The sequence below is a fragment of the Hyla sarda genome, chromosome 13, assembly GCF_029499605.1.
Source record: "Hyla sarda isolate aHylSar1 chromosome 13, aHylSar1.hap1, whole genome shotgun sequence".
In the NCBI taxonomy this organism is placed as follows: domain Eukaryota; kingdom Metazoa; phylum Chordata; class Amphibia; order Anura; family Hylidae; genus Hyla; species Hyla sarda.
The window spans coordinates 20,670,175-20,692,629 of record NC_079201.1 but is presented as its reverse complement, the minus strand read 5'-3'; the positions used below and the strand labels follow the sequence as shown (position 1 = coordinate 20,692,629).

The 22,455-nt window shown below is 42.9% G+C and overlaps 1 protein-coding gene across 6 annotated transcripts in view; it reads right to left on the bottom strand.

Annotated features, from left to right (window-relative positions):
• SLC38A10 (solute carrier family 38 member 10) overlaps positions 1-22,455 on the bottom strand; it is an 80,466-nt gene that overhangs the window by 37,412 nt on the left and 20,599 nt on the right. For all 6 annotated transcript variants that reach the window (XM_056549721.1, XM_056549722.1, XM_056549720.1 and 3 more), the window contains 6 exons: positions 17,444-17,489; positions 16,490-16,583; positions 14,593-14,736; positions 10,527-10,651; positions 3,550-3,652; positions 372-554 (listed from right to left, as the gene is read on the bottom strand). In XM_056549721.1, the coding sequence (XP_056405696.1) occupies positions 372-554; positions 3,550-3,652; positions 10,527-10,651; positions 14,593-14,736; positions 16,490-16,583; positions 17,444-17,489 (695 nt within the window). The remainder of the gene's footprint in view (positions 1-371; positions 555-3,549; positions 3,653-10,526; positions 10,652-14,592; positions 14,737-16,489; positions 16,584-17,443; positions 17,490-22,455) is intronic.

Sequence of the window (22,455 nt, the reverse complement as noted above, 5' to 3'; positions counted from 1 at the left end):
CGGAGCACCGGAAAGCTGAACTCATTTATGCAGGAAAAGTAATCAACTGCCGAGCCGAGAAGTTTGTGACGAATCGAATTTACTGTAAGTTCGCTCATCTCTATTTTCAACAGCTGGAGGCACACTGATTGGTAAACACTGGTCTATAGCCAGGTGGACCTCCAGCTGTTGCAAAACTACAACTCTCAGCATGCCCGGACAGCCGTTGGCTGTCCGGGCATGCTGGGAGTTGTAGTTTTGCAACAGCTGGATTTAAATATTTTTTTTTATATTTTATTTTCTCTCTGTATTGTTGTTGTTTTTTTGTTTCTTATGTAAAAACTCAATAAAAAATAAATAAAAAAAATAAATAAAATAAATGTCGTACGTACTTGTTGCTCAAACAGCATTGTGTTCAGGGCTTGTCTGCAGGGCAGGATCATCATAGGAAAACCCACAGCCACAGACATCACGAATCCCAGCCGGATCATCTCCGTCACCACGTTGGAGGGAAAGTTTACCAGCACGTTACCGGCAATGGTCTCCGTAAAACTGACGTAGCCGAAAAAACCAACCTGGCAACAAGAATAGAAGGGCATTAAATGTGTTGGTGTTGACTGGTAAAAAAAAAAAATATATATATATATATATATATATATATATATATATAGATAGATAGATAGATAGATAGATAGATATAGATATATATATATATAATAATAATAATAATAATAATAATAATAATAATAATAATCTTTTACAATCCAAAATACCAATTCACGACATACAAATACAGGCACCATGTACATCTTGCAGTATCATGATGTTGAATGTAGAGGGCGCTGTTGCTATTTCAGGCTCCACATATGACAACGGATGACAAGTCATGGGGCAGGGATAAGTCATGGAAATTATGGTTTTTTGATTTATTTATTTTTTAATGTCTCAGTAGATGAGAGTTTTCCAAACAGGGTGCCTCCAGCTGTTGCAAAACTACTACTCCCAGCATGTTTGCCTATTTATGCACAATTTTCTGGGCAAAACTGGAAATAGCCATCACATGACTGAGAAGTTCTCCCCCCAGATAAGGTCGGGTTCACACCACGTTTTTGTAATACAGTTCCCGTATACGTTTTCAATTAGAAAACCGTACGGAACCGTATTGAAAACCGTATACATTGACTCCCCATTGGAAACCGTATGCATTGACTCCCCATTGGAAACCGTATGCACTGACTCCCCATTGGAAACCGTATGCATTGACTCCCCATTGGAAACCGTACGCCAAAATATGCATCCGGTTGTGTCCATTTAGCATCCTGTTCGGTTTTGTCATTTTTTTTCCCCGTAACCAAAACCGCAGCCTACCTTGGTTTTTGGTCCAGGTGAAAAACCATATTGAATCGTATACTTTTTTTTTTTTTTTAAACATGGGAGTTAGAGATGAGCAAACTTAAGGTAAATTCGATTCGTCACGAACTTCTCGGCTCGGCAATTGATGCCTTTTCCTGCATAAATTAGTTCAGCCTTCAGGTGCTCCGGTGGGCTGGAAAAGGTGGATACAGTCCTAGGAGACTCTTTCCTAGGAATGTATCCACCTTTTCCAGCCGATCGGAGCACCGGAAAGCTGAACTAATTTATGCAGGAAAAGTCATCAACTGCCGAGCCGAGAAGTTCGTGACGAATCGAATTTACTGTAAGTTCGCTCATCTCTAATGGGAGTCAATGGGAACTGTATGTGCGTACGGTTCCATCCGGTTTTCACCATACAGTTTTTGATTTTGCACAGTTTTTTTTTTCTTGGAATTTCAATCAAACAAGTGAAACTTTATTCATAATGAAATGAAAAGTTAAAAATGTGAACTGTTTTTTTTCTTAAAAGACGGATGCAACCGGACATCAGTTTTTAAACCGTATACGGATTAAAATTTGCACACACGTTTTGATACAGTTTAGTCCGGTTTTGAGGAATCAGTTTTTCATTCAAAAACCTGATACGGGAACTTTATTGCAAAAACGTGGTGTGAACAGCTGGATGTGTGCGGAGGTGGGGGTTTCAGGAGTGGCCCCTTAAAAAGGAAATATGCAGTGAAATAAACGTATCCCCTATCCACAGGATAGAGGATAAAGGTCTGATCGCGAGGGGGGTCTGAAGGAGGAGGCGTGTCGCGTCATGCTGCGGCCGGCACGAGGCGTGCCGGCCGCAGCATGACGTGACACGCCTCCTCCATGTATCTCTATGGTAGAGCTGGGGATGCAGTGTTGGTGCCTCCCCGCCTCTCCCATAGAGCTGTATTGGGGGCGCGTGTTTGAGTGAAGTCGACAACACGCGCATTAGCCGCCGCGCAGCGCGGCAATGCCGGGACCCAGTATGGGAGATCGCAGGGGAGTCCCAGCGTTCGGACCCCCCTGCCATCAGACACTTATCCTTTGGATAGGGGATAAGATTTTTAGGGGTGGAGTATCCCTTTAAACCCTCAGCAGGAAGGCTGTCCCCATACACATATTGACAATTTATCAACATGTGTGTGGATGAACAGGCACAATTTAATTCGGGAAAGTGAAGCTATTATTTATACCCCTATTTACTAGCACAGTCGGCTTAGCCGAGCGTGCATGTGATCTGAATGACTGACTCTTCTGGCAGCAGCTTATCTCCCCTGGGGACAAACAGATCGGGCAAAACAATATCCATCAGCCCGATCCTTCTTTTCCCTGAATTGTGCCACCGTGGGAGAGTCAGCAAGCTGTTCGGAACACCGCAGTGAAATCTGGTCTCAAACAGCTCCACTGAGCGTCTAAAGGGTTAATGCCGGGCATCAGCCCGATCGGCGATGTCCGGCATTAGCAACCGGAACACACTGGGTATGATGCGCACTCACCTGCTGAGCGTGCGTCATACCTCGGGAGCCGCAAATGGACGTGAATGTACGTCCATTTGCGGCAAGGTGTTAAAGGGGTACTCCGGTGGAAAACTTTTTTTTTATTTTTATGAACTGGTGCCAGAAAGTTAAGCAGATTTGTAAATTACTTCATTTAAAAAATCTTAATCCTTTTAGTACTTATTAGCAGCTGTATGCCACAGAGGAATTTCTTTACTTTTTGAATTTCTTTTTTGTCTTGTCCACAGTGCTCTCTGCTGACACCTCTGTCCGTGTCAGGAACCGTCCAGAGCAGCATAGGTTTGCTATGGGGATTTTCTCCTGCTCTGGAAAGTTCCTGATACGGACAGAGGTGTCAGCAGAGAGCACTGTGGACAACACAAAAAAGGAATTCAAAGAAATAAAGATTTTCCTCTGTAGCATACAGCTGCTAAAAAGTACTGAAAGGATTGAGATTTTTTTTATAGAAATAATTTACAACTCTGTCTAGCTTTCTGGCACCAGTTCATTTAAAAAAAAAACCGGAGTACCCCTTTAAAGTTGATTTTAGGAATTTCCCGTAATGTTTCTGATACATAACAGTTCTCATGGCATAGGCGCCATATTCCTGAACAGACGCCATGTTGAGGAACAGAACTGATGCAGGAGTGTTATCATGTGTTGGCGCTTCCCTCCTCAGTGTTCTCACCAACACATAGAATCCGGTCACAACATTCAGAGAGGAGGCAAAGATGGAGCTCATGGTTTTGACCGAGGGCTCGTCCAGGCTGTCATACGTAGGAAGGACTTGGCTGTGGAGACAAACAAGAAAACACAAAGATAAGAAGAAGATCTGACGCTTCCATGAGTTTAAACCTTACAAATACTGCTAAATCATTGGGCAATAATGGACATAACCACATCACAAAAACTTCTCTTATATGTATCTATATTGTTTATATATTTATTATTCCTTTCACTCTTTCCATTACGTCCCCAGATGAAGAGCCCAGCTGTATGCTTCAATCCCCCAGCCGGCAGCCCAGCCCAACTGATGCGCTCCATTATATTCTAGTACTTCAGTCGGATTGGCCAGCCAGGCGGGGAGTGAAGCACGCTGCCGTATGCTTCACCCATCTATATCTCACGAGTACAATTAGACTTTGTGCAATATAAACTTTTGACTTGTCATAGATAAAAGGGCAAAAGTATTACTAAAAGACAGTAAGGCTAGGGTCACATGTAATTCATCAGCAGCATATTTGACGCTGCGGATGTGCTACTGACCGTCCCTTGAGTGAGCCTCCTTCTGTGCCCTGCTTGGTGTGCTCGTAGCAGCAGTACGCCGCTACCAGCAGAGACACAGTGATACACAAGTTGCCGTGCGCATACGCAGTGTACTCACAGACATCACGGACACTTCCCATGCTCCCTGAGCTAGGCCGAGAGCATCTGCAATGACTGAGTGTACACTGCGCATGTGCTCGGCAACTCACAGATCACTGTGTGTCTGCACGTAGCGGCGGATTATTGCTACGAGCACACCAAGCAAGACACACGGGCACAGCAGGAGGCACACTGTAGGGACGGTCAGTGGCGCATCCGTAGCATCAAATACGCTGCGGATGTGCTACGTGTGACCCTACCCTTACACTTTAAATGGGCACAGCCAAAAAAAAGTGTGTTATGTGAGTATTCAGATCACAACCACTCAGTAGTACGGGCCGTGCGAAGTGTGTCTTAAGCGTGTTCTCTGTGTAACGTGACTGGGACAGTCTTATAATGTTAGTCTATGGGACCGTCCCATTCACATAAACACAGCAGGGATCGAAGCTCATAGCCGCCCAGTCTCCCAGTCATTGTATTGATCAGGCAGGGGCTTAAAGGGGTATTCCAGTAAAAAACATTTTTTTTTTCATATTAACTGGCTCCAGAAAGTTAAACAGATTTGTAAAATTACTTCAATAAAATTTTTTACCCTTCCAGTACTTATCAGCTGCTGGAGTTGAGTTGTTCTTTTCTGTCTGACCACAGTGCTCTCTGCTGACACCTGTCTGTCTGTCTCAGCAACTCTCCAGAGCAGGATAGGTTTGCTATGGGGATTTGCTCCTACTCTGGACAGTTCCTGAGACAGACAGAGGTGTCAGCAGAGAGCACTGTGGTCAGACAGAAAAGAACAACCCAACTTCAGCAGCTGATAATTATTGGAAGGATTAAGATTTATTAATAGAAGTAATTTACAAATCTGTTTAACTTTCCAGAGCCAGTTGATATGAAAAAACATTTTTTCACTGGAATACCCCTTTAACACTCAGGCCCTGAACAATATAAATACCTCTTCCCATGACATGACCCCAGGACTGTCTCTCTGCTGTCTCAAACATCATGTCCTCCCTCTATCGACAACTAAACCCTTCTAAAACTTCTTGTATTTCCTCCATTAACTAATCTACCAGAACCTGACATTTCTATCTCAATGTATGATACTGCCCTACACAGGGCATGCTGGGAGTTGTAATTTTGCAACAGCTGGAGGCACCCTGGTTGGGAAACACTGCTCTAGACAGAGCACAAACGTAGTAAACAATCAGCTATGAGACATTTTTTTTGAGAAAGAAAAATGATGTTCCCATTTACACGTATTATAAATTTGTTGACCTTCCTATTACACCATTGTTGCCCAACCAGGGTGCCTCCAGCTGTTGCAAAACTACAACTCCCAGCATGCCCGGACAGCCAACGGCTGTCCGGGCATGCTGGGGGTTGTAGTTTTGCAACAGCTGGAGACACCCCTGGTTGGGAAACACTGACCTATACTATTTACTACTATATAGTCCAACATGCTGGGAGTTGTAGTTTTGCAACAGCTGGAGGCACCCTGGCTGGGAAACACTGTATTACACAGTGATGGTCGTCCCCTCCCTTTAACCCAGATCCAGCGTTGTCCCCTCCATAGTGCAGCATTCACCCCTCGGCTCCCTCCTCTCCTCCTGAGACGTAAAGCGACTGAGCAATGTTAACATTTCATTATCAACGTGTGAGAAAATGTACGAGCTGCCGCTGGATGTGAGAGGCCGGGGCAGGCGCTGACAGATGACGGGGCGGCCTAATGGCAAATGGCTGTGCTGGGAAGAGGAAGGAGCGGCTACAGCACCAAGGATTTACACAGCCTCCGATACAGGTAATGGTCCTACTGCGCCCCTAGCAGGATGGGACTGCACATTACAGGGGGCCGGGATTACCACCTTATCTGGATTGTCATATAGTCATAGAAAACTGTATTTGTAAGGTACCAGTACCCCAGCAATAAGTGAGATGTTGTGTGGACTTGGGACCTCCCGTGAGGGTGAGAAGGACTGATCCTCAGTGCAGGAAACTGAAAGAAAGAGAGAGAGAGAGAGAGAGAGAGAGAGAAAAAGAGAGAGAGAGAGAGAGAGAGAGAGAGAGAGAGAGAGAGAGAGAGAGAGAGAGAGAGAGAGAGAGAGAGAGAGAGAGAGAGAGACACAGAGAGACAGAGACACAGAGAGAAAAAGAGAGAGATAGAGAGAGATAGAGAGAGAGAGAGAAAGAGATAGAGAGAGAGAAAAAGAGAGAGACAGAGACCGAGAGACACCGAGAGACAGACATAAATAGAGAGATGGAGAGATGGATAAATAGATATGAGATAGATATGACAGATAGATATGAGCTAGATAGATAGATAGATATGATAGATAGATATGAGATAGATAGATAGATAGATGATAGATAGATAGATAGATATGAGATAGATATTAGATAGATAGATAGATATTAGATAGATAGATATGAGATAGATAGATATGAGATAAATATCCAATATAGATATGAGATATGAGATAGATAGATATGAGATAGATAGATAGATATGAGATAGATAGATATGAGATAGATATGAGATAGATAGATAGATAGATGGATATGAGATAGATAGATAGATATGAGATATAGATAGATATGAGATAGATAGATAGATATGAGATAGATATGAGATATAGATAGATATGAGATAGATATGAGATATAGATAGATATGAGAGAGATAGATAGATATGAGATATAGATAGATATGAGAGAGATAGATAGATATGAGATATAGATAGATATGAGATATAGATAGATATGAGATATAGATAGATATGAGATAGATAGATAGATAGATATGAGATAGATAGATAGATAGATATGAGATAGATAGATAGATAGATATGAGAAAGATAGATAGATATGAGATAGATAGATATGAGATAGATAGATATGAGATAGATAGATATGAGATATAGATAGATATGAGATATAGATAGATATGAGATATAGATAGATATGAGATATAGATAGATATGAGATATAGATAGATATGAGATAGATAGATAGATATGAGATATAGATAGATATGAGATAGATATAGATAGATAGATAGATATGAGATATAGATAGATATGAGATATAGATAGATATGAGATAGATAGATAGATAGATAGATAGATAGATATGAGATAGATGATATGAGATGAGATAGATTCAGACTCTCCAACAACAGATAATGCAGGTGGAGAGAAGGGTCAGACATGTTGGATTTTTACCTCCCATAGACAACACTGAAGGTATAGCCCCACTCATGTGTATGGGGAGGTTGTAAGAGATAAATTTGGGATAAACAGACTTTCAGCCAACAGAGTAGGGGGTTTATATTTTAACTGGGAAAGCTTGGTGACAACTAATATGGCTGTCATTAAAAGGACACAGTATATCGGTGTTTCCCAACCGGTGTGCCTCCACCTGTTGCAAAACTATAACTTCCAGCAATATACACTATCTGCTTTGTCATACGCCATACTGGCAATTCAAGAAAGCTAAATGGCAACTATTAGGGTAGCCGTAATTACAAAGAGGTAGCCACCCAGCTTTCTGTGAAGCCTGATCATGCTTGTAACCACCTATGGGAAAATGGGCACAGTGGACACCGGGGGGGGGGGGGGGGGGGGTTTACAGCTTTTAGGGTGGCGCCATCAGCATACGCCCTCCATCCCATGTGACGCACTTCTAGGAGGAGGGAGATGGGCAGAGGTCTCATTGCCACCTCTTTTCACCAATGCTGAATGAGAGCTGTCAGCGGGACTTCCAGGATTGCAAAACACTTAGGGAAGGTGCCGAGAGACATACGGCATCTCCCAACCCCCCCATCGTAAAGCCCTGATCCCTTTACAATCAAAAGCCCAGCAACAGGATGGAGTTCTACGAGCCAGGCCGTGAAATCCGATCCCGGTGACACCAAAATGGGAAGCGCGCCCACGGCTCTGCCACCGGGAGACCCCATAAAGCTATCACTTTGAAGAACTTTTCTAATCATTTTATGGCCCCGGCTGCAGGAACGTGGGGGTCTGACTGTACCGGCCTGTGAGCCGTGATGTGTGACGGACGACTTGGGCTGAGGGTCTTCTGACTAAAAAGCTGTGACCGACATCAAACTGCAAGTGTGACACTGACCAAAGTCGTTCTGACACCATGACGCACGCTTTTCTTTCAGACCCCCTAACTAGGAGATTTGTATCCCATGACTCCTCTATATTCCACTTGTCCCCGGTGCAGCCCACGCATCAGTCCCATAGGAAGGCAGCCATACACAATAGGCGAATGTTGGCCAAACCAGATGACAGTCTAATGCAGGGTTTCCCAACCAGGGTGCCTCCAGCTGTTGCAAAACTACAACTCCCAGCATGCCCGGACAGCCAAAGGCTGTCCGGGCATGCTGGGAGTTGTAGTTTTGCAACAGCTGGAGGCACCCTGGTCTAATGTGTCTAGGGGTGGCACATGTCATGTCCGATTCTTTCTTCCTGTACTGTGTTATTCCCCCCTTCCGGTCCTTACATGGTCTGATGCAGAGGTCTCTAAACCTTTGGAGACCACTGGTCTAACCGAACCTGATCCTATTCCCTGTATTGTGTTTTTTTAATTTTTTTTATTTAGTGCCCTGTCTGTCGTACGCCATTGACCGTGCAGTTAAATTAAAAATATATATATTTTTATAGTTCGGACATTTACGCATGCGGCGATACCACATATGTTTATTTTATTTTTATGGGAAAAGGGGGGTGATTCAAACTTTTATTAGGGAAGGGGTATTCCAGGAAAAATTATTATTATTATATAATTTTATATATATATATATATATATATATATATATATATATATATATATATAAAAATTAAATAATAATTTTTCCTGGAATACTCCTTCCCTAATAAAAGTTTGAATATACATATCTCAACTGGCTCCAGAAAGTTAAACAGATTTGTAAATTACTTCTATTAAAAAATCTTAATCCTTTCAGTACTTATCAGCTGCTGAAGTGGAGTTGTTGTTTTATGTCTGGCAACAGTGCTCTCTGCTGACATCTCTGCTTGTCTCGGGAACTGCACAGAGTAGAAGAGGTTTGCTATGGGGATTTGCTTCTAAACTGGTCGGTTCCCGAGACAGGTGTCATCAGAGAGACAGAAAAGAACAACTCAACTTCAGCAGTTCATAAGTACTGAAAGGATTACGTTTTTTTTATAGAAGTAATTTGCAAATCTGTTTAAATTTCTGGAGCCAGTTGATATATTTAAAAAAAAATTCCTGGATAACCCCTTTAACATTTTTTTTTGCACTTTTATTTTGCAATGTTATAGCTCCCATAGGGGACTATAACACTGCACACACTGATCTTTTACACAGATCACTGCAAAGCCATAGCTTTGTATTGATCAGTGTTATCGGCAGTTGATTGCTCAAACCTGGATTTCAAGCCGTTAGGACGTGCAGGAGGCAGGTAAGGCACCCTCCTGCTGCATCCTAGCTGATCGGGACATCGTGATTTTATCGCGATGTCCCGATCAGCCTGACTGAGCTGCCGGGATGCTTTTACTTTCACTTTTAGATGCGCCGATCAAATTTGATCGCCACGTCTAAAGAGTTAATGGCGGACAACTGTCGGAACAGCGATGTCCGGCATTAGCCACGGGTCCTGGCTGCTGATAGCAGCCGGGACCGTGTGGGTATGACGTGAGCTCAGCTCCTCCCATGCCGCAGCGACGGGTATACCAGTCATTCTGCGGCAAGGGGTTAAAATCCTACTCCCTGTATTATGTGCTTGACCTGTACAATATGTCAGTGTGTTGGTAATAGTTATTTTTCTTCTTATTTAGTGCCCTGTAATCACCCACAAACCCTACATGCTCAATATATATATACACACACACACATATATATACATAAATACATACATATACATGGGTGCTCTTTCCTTCTGGAGAGAGTGTTCTGGCTTGGCATTAATCCCGATTAGCTTTTCATATTCCGTAACTGGAGCTAAGCTGATACCAGGGAACATTGCCTGAAAAGGTGATGTAATGAGCTGATTTGCATATTCCCCTACCCAGAATGCCTGCGGAGTGCTTAGTGGGAGCTTTCGGGATTCCTCCCTTTATGGATAAAAGGGAGGAATCCCGAAAGCTTGTCTCTACAAAATTCTCCAACAGACCATTGCCGACATCTAAACATGACACCAGTCACATGATCTGCATGTGTCATGTGACCAAGCACATGTCCCATGTGACTGAACCAGAGGCCGGGTGTAGGTTTGTATTGTCAGAGGCAGGGAAACAAAAAACAAAAGCTGGAGATACTTACGACTGGCAGGCAAAGGACATGCCAAAAATCGGTATGCAACGGAAGACGCCCTCAAAGCGGACATAACTGACCTCGTTCATCCACTGACCCCCGAATAGGCCATGCTTGAAAGAGGACAGCACTATCTGTGTGCAGAAGAAAATAAAGCTATGGAGTTACATCAGGATAATGTATCCCCCTTACTGTAAATTACCAAACAAACGTGTTCCAGGTATTATACTAGGGCACTCTTACCCAAACAGGGTGCCTCCAGCTGTTGCAAAACTACAACTCCCAGCATGCCCGGACAGCCGAAGGCTGTCCGGGCAAGCTGGGAGTTGTAGTTTTGCAACCGCTGGAGGTATCCAGAAAGGGAAACATGGTACAAGGAGATAAAAGACCACCCTGGAAGGATAGAGAAGTATGAAGCTTTGCCAAGAAACAGAAAACCAATTTTTTCCCCCAAAAAACAGCACCACCCTTGTCCTCAGGTTGTATATGGTATTCCAGCTCAATTCCATTAAAGTGAATGGAGACAAGTTGTAATACCACTCACAACCTGAGGACAGGGTTGGTGCTGTTTTTTGGAAGAAATCAGCTCTAGTTGATAAAACCCCCTTTAAAAGGAGATATCCAGTCCTGAAAAACTTATCCCCTATCCTAAGGATAGGAGATAAGTTTCAGATACCGGGGGGGGGGGGGGGGGGGGGGTGCCGATTGCTGGGACCCCCGCGATCTCTCCTACGGGGCACTGGCTCTCCGGCCCGATAATGTGTGTCGACCACCGAATAAAGCGGCGGCCGACATGCCCCCTCAATACAGCGCTCCGGCTCTGCCATAGAGTTGTTTGAGGGGGAGTGTCAGCCGTCGCTTTGTGCGGTGGTCGACATGTCCCCTTCCCGCGGGCTGTCGGCACCCTGTACGGGAGGTCGCGGGGGTCCCTCCAGTTGGACCCCCCACGATCTGAAGCTTATCTCCTATTCTTAGGATAGGGGATACGTTTTTCACGACTGGACTACTCCTTTAACCCTCATCCTCACACCCATCTATTGCTCAAACTGTGCCTGTCATCCATCTATAGCAGTGTTTCCCAACCAGGGTGCCTCCAGCTGTTGCAAAACTACAACTCCCAGCATGCCCAGACAGCCTTCGGCTCTCCGGGCATGCTGGGAGTTGAAGTTTTGCAACCACTGGAGGCAACCAGAAAGGGAAACATGGTACTAGGAGATAAAAGACCAGAGATAAATAGAAAACCAGAGCATTTTCCCCCCCAAAAAAACAGCGCCACCCTTGTCCTCAGGTTGTATATGGTATTGCAGCTCAATTCCATTAAAGTGAAAGGAGACAAGTTGTAATACCACACACAACCTGAGGATAGAGGTGGTGCTGTTTTTTGGAAGAAATCAGCTCTAGTTAATAGAACCCCCTTTAAAAAGGAGTACTCCGGTGGAAAAAAAAATGTTTTTAAATCAACCGGTGTCAGAAAGTTACACAGATTTGTACATTACTTCTATTCCAAAAAATCTTAATCCTCCCAGTACTTATTAGCAGCTGTATGCTACAGAGGAAATTCTTCTCTTTTTAAATTTCTTTTTTGTCTTGTCCACACAGTTTCTGATGGCCGTATCAGGAACTGTCCAGAGCAGGAGAAAATCCCCATAGCAAACCTATGCTGCTCTGGACAGTTCCTGACACGGACAGAGGTGTCAGCAGAGAGCACTGTGGACAAGACAAACAAAAAAATTAAAATAAAAAATATTCAAAAAGAATAAAATTTCCTCTGTAGCATAAAGCTGCTAATAAGTACTAAAACGATTAATTTTTTTTTATAGAAGTCATTTACAAATCTGATTTAGTTTATTTAAGAAAAAAAATAAATAAATAATAACCAAGTTTTCCACTTGAGTACCCCTTTAATCCTTATCCTCACACCCATATATTGCAAAAACTGTGCCGGTCATCCATCTAAAGCAGTGTTTCCCAACCAGGGTGCTCCCAGCTGTTGCAAAACTACAACTCCCAGCATGCCCGGACAGCCTTCGGCTGTCCGGGCATGCTGGGAGTTGTAGTTTTGCAACAGCTGGAGACACACTGCAACCTCTGATCTTATTCCCATTGATACGTGTTCCCAGATATGGTCACTGGCTGAAGCGGACAGACAATGCTCCTCCCAGAAGTCTATTCCAGCCGGCACATTACACAGCCCCCCATTATAACTATAAAGCCTCGTCAGCCCAAATACTCCATGTGGACACTCTGTATCTGTATTGTTTGCCTCCCGCTGTCCCCCGTACACTGTCCGGTCACTAACCACAGGTGAACGGGAACATCTGCCACCACATTAGGCTCCTGACAAACACAGAGTATCTATATTTAGCCTCAAAATTATTTGTTCTGATATGGGACGTTGCAAATTAAATAAACCTTGAATTATTTATTTATTTTTTTATCATGTCAACTTTCGACATTGATTTTATTTGTACCTCTTACATTATCCAACGTGGTTTCGGACTTCTCACAAGCTTAAAGGGGGTACTCCGGTGGAAAACATTTTTTTTAAATTTATTTTTAATTATTTTTTTTTTTATGAACTGGTGCCAGAAAGTTAAACAGATTTGTAAATGACTTCTATTAAAAAAAAATATTTATCCTTCCAGTACTTACTAGTAGCTGTATGCTATAAAGGAAATTCTTTGCTTTTTGAATTTCTTTTTTGTATTGTCCACAGTGCTCTCTGCTGACACCTCTGTCCGTGTCAGGAACTGTCCGGAGCAGCATAGGTTTGCTATGGGGATTTTCTCCTGCTCTGGACAGTTCCTGATACGGGCATCAGGTGTCAGCAGAGAGCACTGTGGACAAGACAAAAAAGAAATTCAGAAAGAAAAGAATTTCCTCTGTAGCATACAGCTGCTAATACGTACTGGAAGGATACATTTTTTTTTTAATAGAAGTAATTGATAAGTCTGTTTAACTTTCTGGCACCAGTTCATTTATAAAAATTAAAAAAAGTTTTCCACCGGAGTACCCCTTTAATGGTTTGAACCCTGGAGATCAGATCATCTACTCTGAACAAGGCTGGATACAGGGGTATTCTGGTATACAAAACTTGACTCCATTTAAAAGTATACGATACTTAATAAAAAATGCTGAACGTATAGTAATTATAGTGCATTAAAAAAATGTTCAGTAAAAAAAAAATATATATAATAATTTACATTAAAAAAAATTCTAATAATAATAATAATAATAATGTTTCCCCTATCCACAGAATAGGGGATAAAAGTGTCTGATCGTGGGGAGATGGTCCGACCACTGGGACCCCCCGTGATCTCAGACGTTTGCCAACCAGGATGGAAACTGGTCGAAAGACACCCCCTTCATTCATCTCAATGGGAATGCTGTGTCTCTGTCTGTCCCATAGAGATGAAGGAAGGGATCTCCCGAACAGGGCCCCCGGCATTGCCACGCTGTGCGCCGGCTAATGCGCGTGTCGTCGAACTCACTGGACATGCCCCCCCCCCCAATACAGCTCTATGGGAGAGGCACAAACATTGCATCCCCACCTCTACCATACAGATACATGCAGGAGGAGTGTCGGCTGCGGCGTCATGCTGCGGCTGGCACTCTTTCTGCACTGGAGAGCCGTGGCAGAGCCGGGGCCCTGTGCAGGAGATTGTGCGGGGTCCCAGCGTTCGGAACCCCCCCCAACGCAATCAGAGACTTTTGGATGGGGATAAGTTTATTTTACTTCATATTTCCTTTAAACAGAGTCGGGGTACTGTACGGGAGAACGCGGGGGGGGGGGGGGGGGGGTCCAGTCGGTCAAACCCTCCCGATCACTTTGCGGATAGGGGATACATTTTTTTTTTTTTTTTTTTTTTAACCTATGACTTTTTTACATTTAGTTCTGTTGTTCCTTGCGCCAATATAAAATATTTTGAGTACCTCCCCCCCCAATTAATGGCAAGGTAAATACAGAAAATATTTGCAAATTAAAAAAGGAAACAAATAGTAATATTATACCGAATCATGTACATATGCGGCATTAGATATAGTAGGTACATTCCTATGGGGGTCCAACACTTACCACAAACATAAAAACGGTGTAAAACATAAGCGCCATGGCACTAAACGACTGGATAGAGGCCATCATGTTGCGTTGCAGGCTGAGGGGGAGGACGATGCACAACGAAACCGCACACAAAAGGAAGATGCGGAAACCTTCTGTCAACTGGAGAAGAAGACGCAAAAAAGACGCAAAATATTAAAAATTTTTATTAATTAATATAGTAACCTTGAATATTCAAACCCAACTTTTGGCCGCCATAGTACTTTAAAGCAGTGCTCTCCAGCTGTTGCAAAACTACAACTCCCAGCATGCCCAGACAGCCGTTGGCTGTCTGGGCATGCTGGGAGTTGTAGTTTTGCAACAGCTACAGGGTCACAGTTTGGAGATCACTGCTTTAAAAAGGGGATTTTTTTTAAATCAACTGGTGCCAGAAAGTTAAACAGATTTGTAAATTACTTCTATTAAAAAAATCTTAATCCTTCCAGTACTTATTAGCTGCCGAATACTACAGAGGAAATTATTTTCTTTTTGGAACACAGAGCTCTCTGCTGACATCACGAGCACAAAGCTCTCTGCTGACATCTCTGTCCATTCAGAGCAGCATTTGGGAATTTTCTGCTACTCTGAACAGTTCTTAAAATGGACAGAGATGTCAGCAGAGAGCACTGTGGTCATGATGTCAGCAGAGAGCTCTGTGTTCCAAATAGAAAAGAATTTCCTCTGTAGTATTCAGCAGCTAATAAGTACTGGAAGGATCAAGATTTTTCAATAGAAGTAATTTACAAATCTGTTTAACTTTCTGGCACCAGTTGATTACAAAAAAAAAAAAAAAAGTTTTCCACCGGAGTACCCCTTTAAAGATTTGTCAGCTGTATTTGGTTCCATCAACTTTCAGCACCTCCTTCATTGATGCACAGAGATCTGTAGGTCAGTGAAGAAGTGGTTGCGAGGTGACGGTGAGCAAAGAGCCATGCCAGCTAAGCTCCACCTCCTTGACACTTGGAGAAACAAAAAGGCAATTCTTATAAGATGTAACCAGGTAAGATACAGCTTGTATTTATGGTAACCATTCATTTAAAGAGTACCTGTCATGATGTCCAGTGGCATAATGTAGGTTTATAACTCCCGGGCAATCCTTAAAGGGGTACTCCAGGGAACTAAACCCCTAGCCCATCCTTTCCCTCTCATCAACCTATTTAACCCCTTAAGGACCAAGCTTATTTTCAGTTTTTTTGCACTTTCGTTTTTTCCTCATCACCTTTAAAAAATCATAACCCTTTCAATTTTGCACCTAAAAATCCATATGATGCTTATTATTTGCGCCACCAATTCTACTTTGCAGTGACATCAGTCATTTCACCCCAAAAATCTATGGTAAAACGGGAAATAAAATCATTGTGAGACAAAATTGAAGAAAAAATAAAATTTTGTAAATTTTGGGGGGCTTCCGTTTCTACGTAGACCATTTTTCGGTAAAAAATGACACACTCTCTCTATTCTGTAGGTTCATACGATTAAAATGATACCCTACTTATATAGGCTTGATTTTGTTGTACTTTTGGAAAAAACTTTTGAAAAAAATCATAACTACATGATCGAAAATTAATACATTTAAAATTGTCCGCTATAACTTTTATTTTTCCGTATAAGGTGCGGTATGAGGGCTAATTTTTTTGCACCGTGATCTGAAGTTTTAATCGGTACCATTTTTTGTTTCGATCGGATTTTTGGATCGCTTTTTATTCTTTTTTTATGGTATAAAAAAGTTACCAAATATACGCTATTTTGGACTTTGGAATTTTTTTGGGGGGGTAAGTCGTGGGCCACAAGATTCCCCGGGAATTTTAAACATATCCTGCAGGACAAAACTTGGCATAGTCCTTAGCATTTATTTGATAGCTCCAACTTAATGTACCTGCAGTCCAAGCAACCGGGCGAAGAAGGAGGAACCAAGGTCTCCAATCACAACATAGAAAGCGATACAGGTCCCCAACATGAGTCCAATCATACTGTGAACAACAAAGGACAGTGAGAGGAATAAAGCGGGGACGGCTCAGGAAAAACACTAACAAAAAGTTAAAAAAAAACACAGAGATATATATATATATCTCTAGCTATCTCAACTGGCTCCAGAAAGTTAAAAAGATTTGTAAATTATTTCTATAAAAAAAACATCTTAATCCTTTCAGTACTTATGAGCTGCTGAAGTTGAGTTGTTCTTTTCTGTCTAAGTGCTCTCTGATGACACGTGTCTCGGGAACTGTCCAGAGTAGGAGCGAATCCCCATAGCAAACCTCTTATGCTCAGGACAGTTCCTGAGACAGAGTTGTCAGCAGAGAGCACAGAAAAGAACTTCTCGACTTCAGCAGCTGATAACTATTGGAAGGGTTAAGATTTTTTTATAGAATAATTTTACAAATCTGCTTAACTTTCTGGAGCCGGTTGATAAAAATTATATTTATTTCCTGGAATACTCCTTTAAACCTTAAAGGGGTATTCCGAGTTTATACATCTTATCTCCTATCAAAAGGCTGGCACAGAATGCCGGGGGCTGCATCGAGATCGCGGGGGTCCCCAGTGGCGTGACTCCTGCGATCATACATCTTATCTCCTATCCTTTGGATAGGTGATAAGATGTATAAACCCAGAATACCCCTTTAACATAAGGCATGTGGAGTGCTGAAGTGTTTTGTGGTAAGGGACAGTATGTACAGTAGACTTGCTGTGCAATGCTTAATTTCCCCTGTGGTGGCGCTATAGGGAAAATAAACATTTCTCAACAGCTAATTGTCAGAGGTCCCAACAGCAAAGCAACTAAACAATTGATAGAAAGTAATACAATAACTCAATCTGCCCGAACGACTCTTACCTGGTCTCCACCAACATTTTCCCCGCCTTACCATAGGCATGAAAGGCTGCAGAAAAGAAGAATGAGAACCATCATAAAAACCCATGCAGGTAATACATACAGTGATGCCAGCCAATCAGATCTTGTTATTTTATTCTCATGAAAGCTGCAATCCCATTGGTTGTTACAATCAGCGCTGTTATTTTTCGTTTTTCTTGAAATAGGTCGTATGGTAGACATCCCCAGTCTACATATAACAATCAGGTATAATGTAAAATATAAGCTCCAACCTGAGCTAAAGTGGTTTCGTCAGCTTCCCAATATCCTTTGTGTGACCATATCTCACGATTCTCAAGATCTCTGTTTACTGTCAGTGAACGGCAATGAAAACCTGTACAAACCTAAAAATTCTAACAAATCTAGACAGTCTAGACCAGTGGTCTCCAAATGGTGGACTTACAGCTGTTGCAAAACTAGAACTTCTTTCTGCTGCCAATGCAAATACTTGTCAAATGACCATGCTTTTGGTTTAGAAGCATCACATGACACATGTCTGGACATTTAGGGCATGCTATGGGCAAGAGTTTAAGAAGCACTCCTTTTACTATTCCTACAGCGCTATTTGTTTTATTCTGGCACAGCTGCATCAATATGTTTCGTTTAAAAGGGGTACTCCGGGGAAGTTAAAGGGGTATTCCAGGGAAAAACTTTTTTTATATATATATATCTATCAACTGGCTCCAGAAAGTTAAACAAATTTGTAAATTACTTCTATAAAAAAAAATCTTAATCCTTTCAGTACTTATGAGCTGCTGAAGTTGAGTTGTTCTTTTCTGTCTAAGTGCTCTCTGATGACACCTGTCTCTGGAAGCGCCCAGTTTAGAAGCAAATCCCAATAGCAAACCTCTTCTACTCTGTGCAGTTCCCGAGACAAGCAGAGATGTCAGCAGAGAGCACTGTTGCCAGACAGAAAACAACAACTCCACTTCAGAAGCTGATAATTATTGGAAGGATTAAGATTTTTTAATAGAAGTAATTTACAAATCTGTTTAACTTTCTGGAGCCAGCTGATATAAAAAAAAAAGTTTTTTCCTGGAATACCCCTTTAAGAAAAATAAAAATGCCCCAAAGACACCACAATGCCTACCTGTTCTGTGTCCCCTGTAGTTATCCATGTGTATTTGGCCCCTGATGTTGCCTAAATCGGTTTTCTTGCTTGCAACACAGACTACAACTCCCAGCAGTCAGTGCAGTTCTGTGTAATGGCTGCCAGCCAATTGCTTTCACTATCTGTGTACATGCTCACACACACTGTACAGGTCTTTTCTTTCAGACTACCCTTCCTCCAGCAATAAATCAGGCTGTGCTCTGAATAGCAGCAGTCGGTGATAAGATCTACAGAGGAAAATAGCAGCATTATGTGCTGAGGAGACTGAGAATCGCACACAGGGAGGGGAAGGGAAGAGAAGGTGTGGTAGTGAAGCAGGAGCTCTAGACCAGACAGGAATCATCACGGGGTGTTGTCCTGAAGGGTGGGCGCTAGGTCTCAGTGAGGGGTTTACACCAAGACACGGTGGATTTGAGAATTATGTATTTCTCTCTCTCCCTGCATGTAAGTGACAGCTAAAAGACTGCTGTATATAGCTAATGAATTATATTTAGACAAATACATAGGTTGGTGAGAGGATAAGGATGAGCTACGAGTTTAGTTCCCCGGAGAACCCCTGTAAATAACTTGGTCATGTGATCACCAGTCTGACTTCCGTATGCAGTGTTTAAAGTGTCAGAACAGGATGTCAGTCGTGGGTCAGCTGAACTCCTGTGAAAAACAGGATGACAATCACTTACCAGATCCCTCCTACTACCTCTTAGATCCCTTCCCACCAAGATCTGTATAATGCTGCTGCTATCTCTATGGGATCAGGACATTTTGTAGTTAATCACATCCCCTCCATCTGCTGCTACTTCTATGGGATCAGGATATACAGTAGTTATACATCTCCCTCCAGCTCTCTCTGTATACTGCTGCTTCTATCTCTATAGGCCCAGGATATATAGTAGTTATACACTTCTCCTCCAGCTCTCTCTGTATACTGCTGCTTCTATCTCTATAGGCCCAGGATATATAGTAGTTATACACTTCTCCTCCAGCTCTCTCTGTATACTGCTGCTTCTATCTCTATAGGCCCAGGATATATAGTAGTTATACACTTCTCCTCCAGCTCTCTCTGTATACTGCTGCTTCTATCTCTATAGGCCCAGGATATATAGTAGTTATACACTTCTCCTCCAGCTCTATCTGTATACTGCTGCTATCTCTATGGGATCAGGATATACAGTAGTTATACATCTCCCTCCAGCTCTCTCTGTATACTGCTGCTTAAATCTCTATAGGCCCAGGATATATAGGAGTTATACACTTCTCCTCCAGCTCTCTCTGTATACTGCTGCTATCTCTATGGGATCAGGATATAAAGTAGATATACATCTCCCCCCCCCCCCCCTCCCCATCTCTCTCTCTCTCTCTCTCTCTCTCTATGGGGTCGGGACATATCGTAGTTATACCCCTTCCCTGAGGTCACATTTGGGGGAGGTTTAGCAAAACCTGTCCAGAGGAAAAGTTGTCTTGTTGCCCATAGTAACCAATCAGATCGCTTCTTTCATTTTTCAGAGGTCATTTCAGAAATGAAAGAACGGATCTGATTGGTTGCTATGGGCAACAAGACAACTTTACCTCTAGACAGGTTTTGATAAATCTCCCCCATTGCGTTTCTTCCTGCCATTTTTCTGTTTTCTGCTATGATTTTCCCCAAATCGTTGCAAAACATGGTGCTATTTTGCTGCAATTGAGCAAATTACAGTTAAAAATTTTTATCACAATTTTGAAAAAAAAAAAAATCTAAAAGTAGAGACTGCCAAAATGAAAACCGTTTCTGTATGAACACAGCCCAAAGACTTCAAATCGCTGTAAAACACCTCAATTGTAATTCTAGATCAAGTCACTTATGCCTGATTTCTTATTCAAACTGAGAAATAAAGCAAAGGCATCAAAACTGCAGGTAATGTGAACTGACACCAGCCCACAATTCGAATTGGTTTAACTGGGTGAACTCCAGAACCAGCAGCCAAATTAGACGAACAGGTGCAATGATCAAACACCACACTCCAAGCCAGAAAGTTCATGCGAAAAGTAGGCAGCGTTATTAAGTCATTTCAGTGATGAATTTGCGATCAGACATGGCTTAAAACCCATGCCTGCAACATCAGCTACAATGGGTAAGCACAAGGCATACACAAGGACCTCTACATTATTCTCTAATAATAGCCTGTGCTGCAATATAAGAAAATATAATCCAGTACTGCCTCTTTAAAGGGGTACTCCACTGCCCCAGCGTCCAAAACATTAATTTCCTAACGATGGGTGCGGATTGTGACGTCACACCACGCCCCCCTCAATGCAAGTCTATGGGAGGGGGCTACGCCCCCTCCCATAGACTTGCATTGAGGGGGCGTGGCCATGACATCACGACCCCTGCAGCCCACCCCCAGCGTTCGGAACTAAATGTTCTGGATGCTGGGGCAGTAGAGTACCCCTTTAAAGGCCATTACCTGCCCAACTAACCACACCCCTAAATTGTTAGGCCACACCCCTAAGCTTATACAAAAAAGGACCAACCCACAGCATACAAGAAACAACATAAAATCCTATATAACAATAATATTCTCCACATACACAAAGAGGACGGTGTAAGAATGTGGTGTCGCTTTAAGAGCCGGCTCCTGTCATGTAAAGAAATGCAGAGGATGACAGACAAATATTTATTTTATGTCATCGCCATGGACACGGCGCACTTTCCGATGACGGTGACAACCCCGGATTAACGTTTCACTTCGCGGCCTTGTGATTTCATAGACTTGTATGAAGCGGTAACCTGAGCCGCCCCATGGACAGAACCACATGTACTTACATCCAAATTATACAACCCTTCCTAAAATGCAACCGGATAGTGTGAGAGCGTGTACTGCAGGCCCCCCGCCAACCCAAATAATAGGACGGTGGACAGACATGGGGCGGGTTATGTCTTATGTTCCTAAATAGGTTCTATACCTTGGAGAAAATGTTACTTCTTTGACAATAAGATGATCGCAAAAGGTTCTTCTACTGGGACCCCGGCAGCATATGTTTGATTTCCCTGCAGCACCCCCACAGGTGGAGGAAAACATTACACAGTGCTCATTTAAAAAAAAAAAAAAAAAAAGTTTTCTGTGTAATTAAGGATAGGACATGCATTTAAAGGGGTACTCCACCTAGTCCTGGCTGGTATACCGGTTCATATCGAAAACTGGTATTTTTTTTTTTTCTGTACAATGTAAATTTTTCCTATACCGCAATACTGGTTGGGCCCCTCCCCCCCCCCTTCTCGAATTAATGAATTATCAGCCGCAGCGGCTGTCCCCACGTGGGGGAACTAATCATATGTTCTCCCCGTCCTCCTGTGAGCCGCCGGTGCTTTAAATGATTAAGTTGCGGGCCGCAGCACTGGAAACGATTAAGTTGCGAACCAGAAGCTGAGGTGACAGCCTCCGGCTCGCAACTTAATCGTTTCCAGCACTGCGGCCCGCAACTCGTACATTTAAATTGCCGGTTGTTTAGAGAAGCAGATTAGTTTGGTTGGGGGGGGGGGGGGATACCGTTAAATACCGTGGAACCACCATAACTTACAAAAACACTGCGATATGCATTTTTGGTCATACCGCCCAGCACTAACTCCGCCCCTAGACATCTTATCCCTTATCCAAAGGATAGGGGATAAGATGTCCGATCGCGGGGGTCCCGCCGCTGGGGACCCTCACGATCTCAGCTGCGGCACCCCAGACATCCAGTGCACGGAGCGAACTTTGCTCTGTGCCGGAGGCTCGTGACGTCACAGCCACGCCTGCTCAAGGCAATTCTAGCTGGTGTAGTGAGTCTTACAAGCAATGCTTCCTGGGAAAAGGTATGCAAATTAGTTATTTTCCAGAGGGATAAAAGG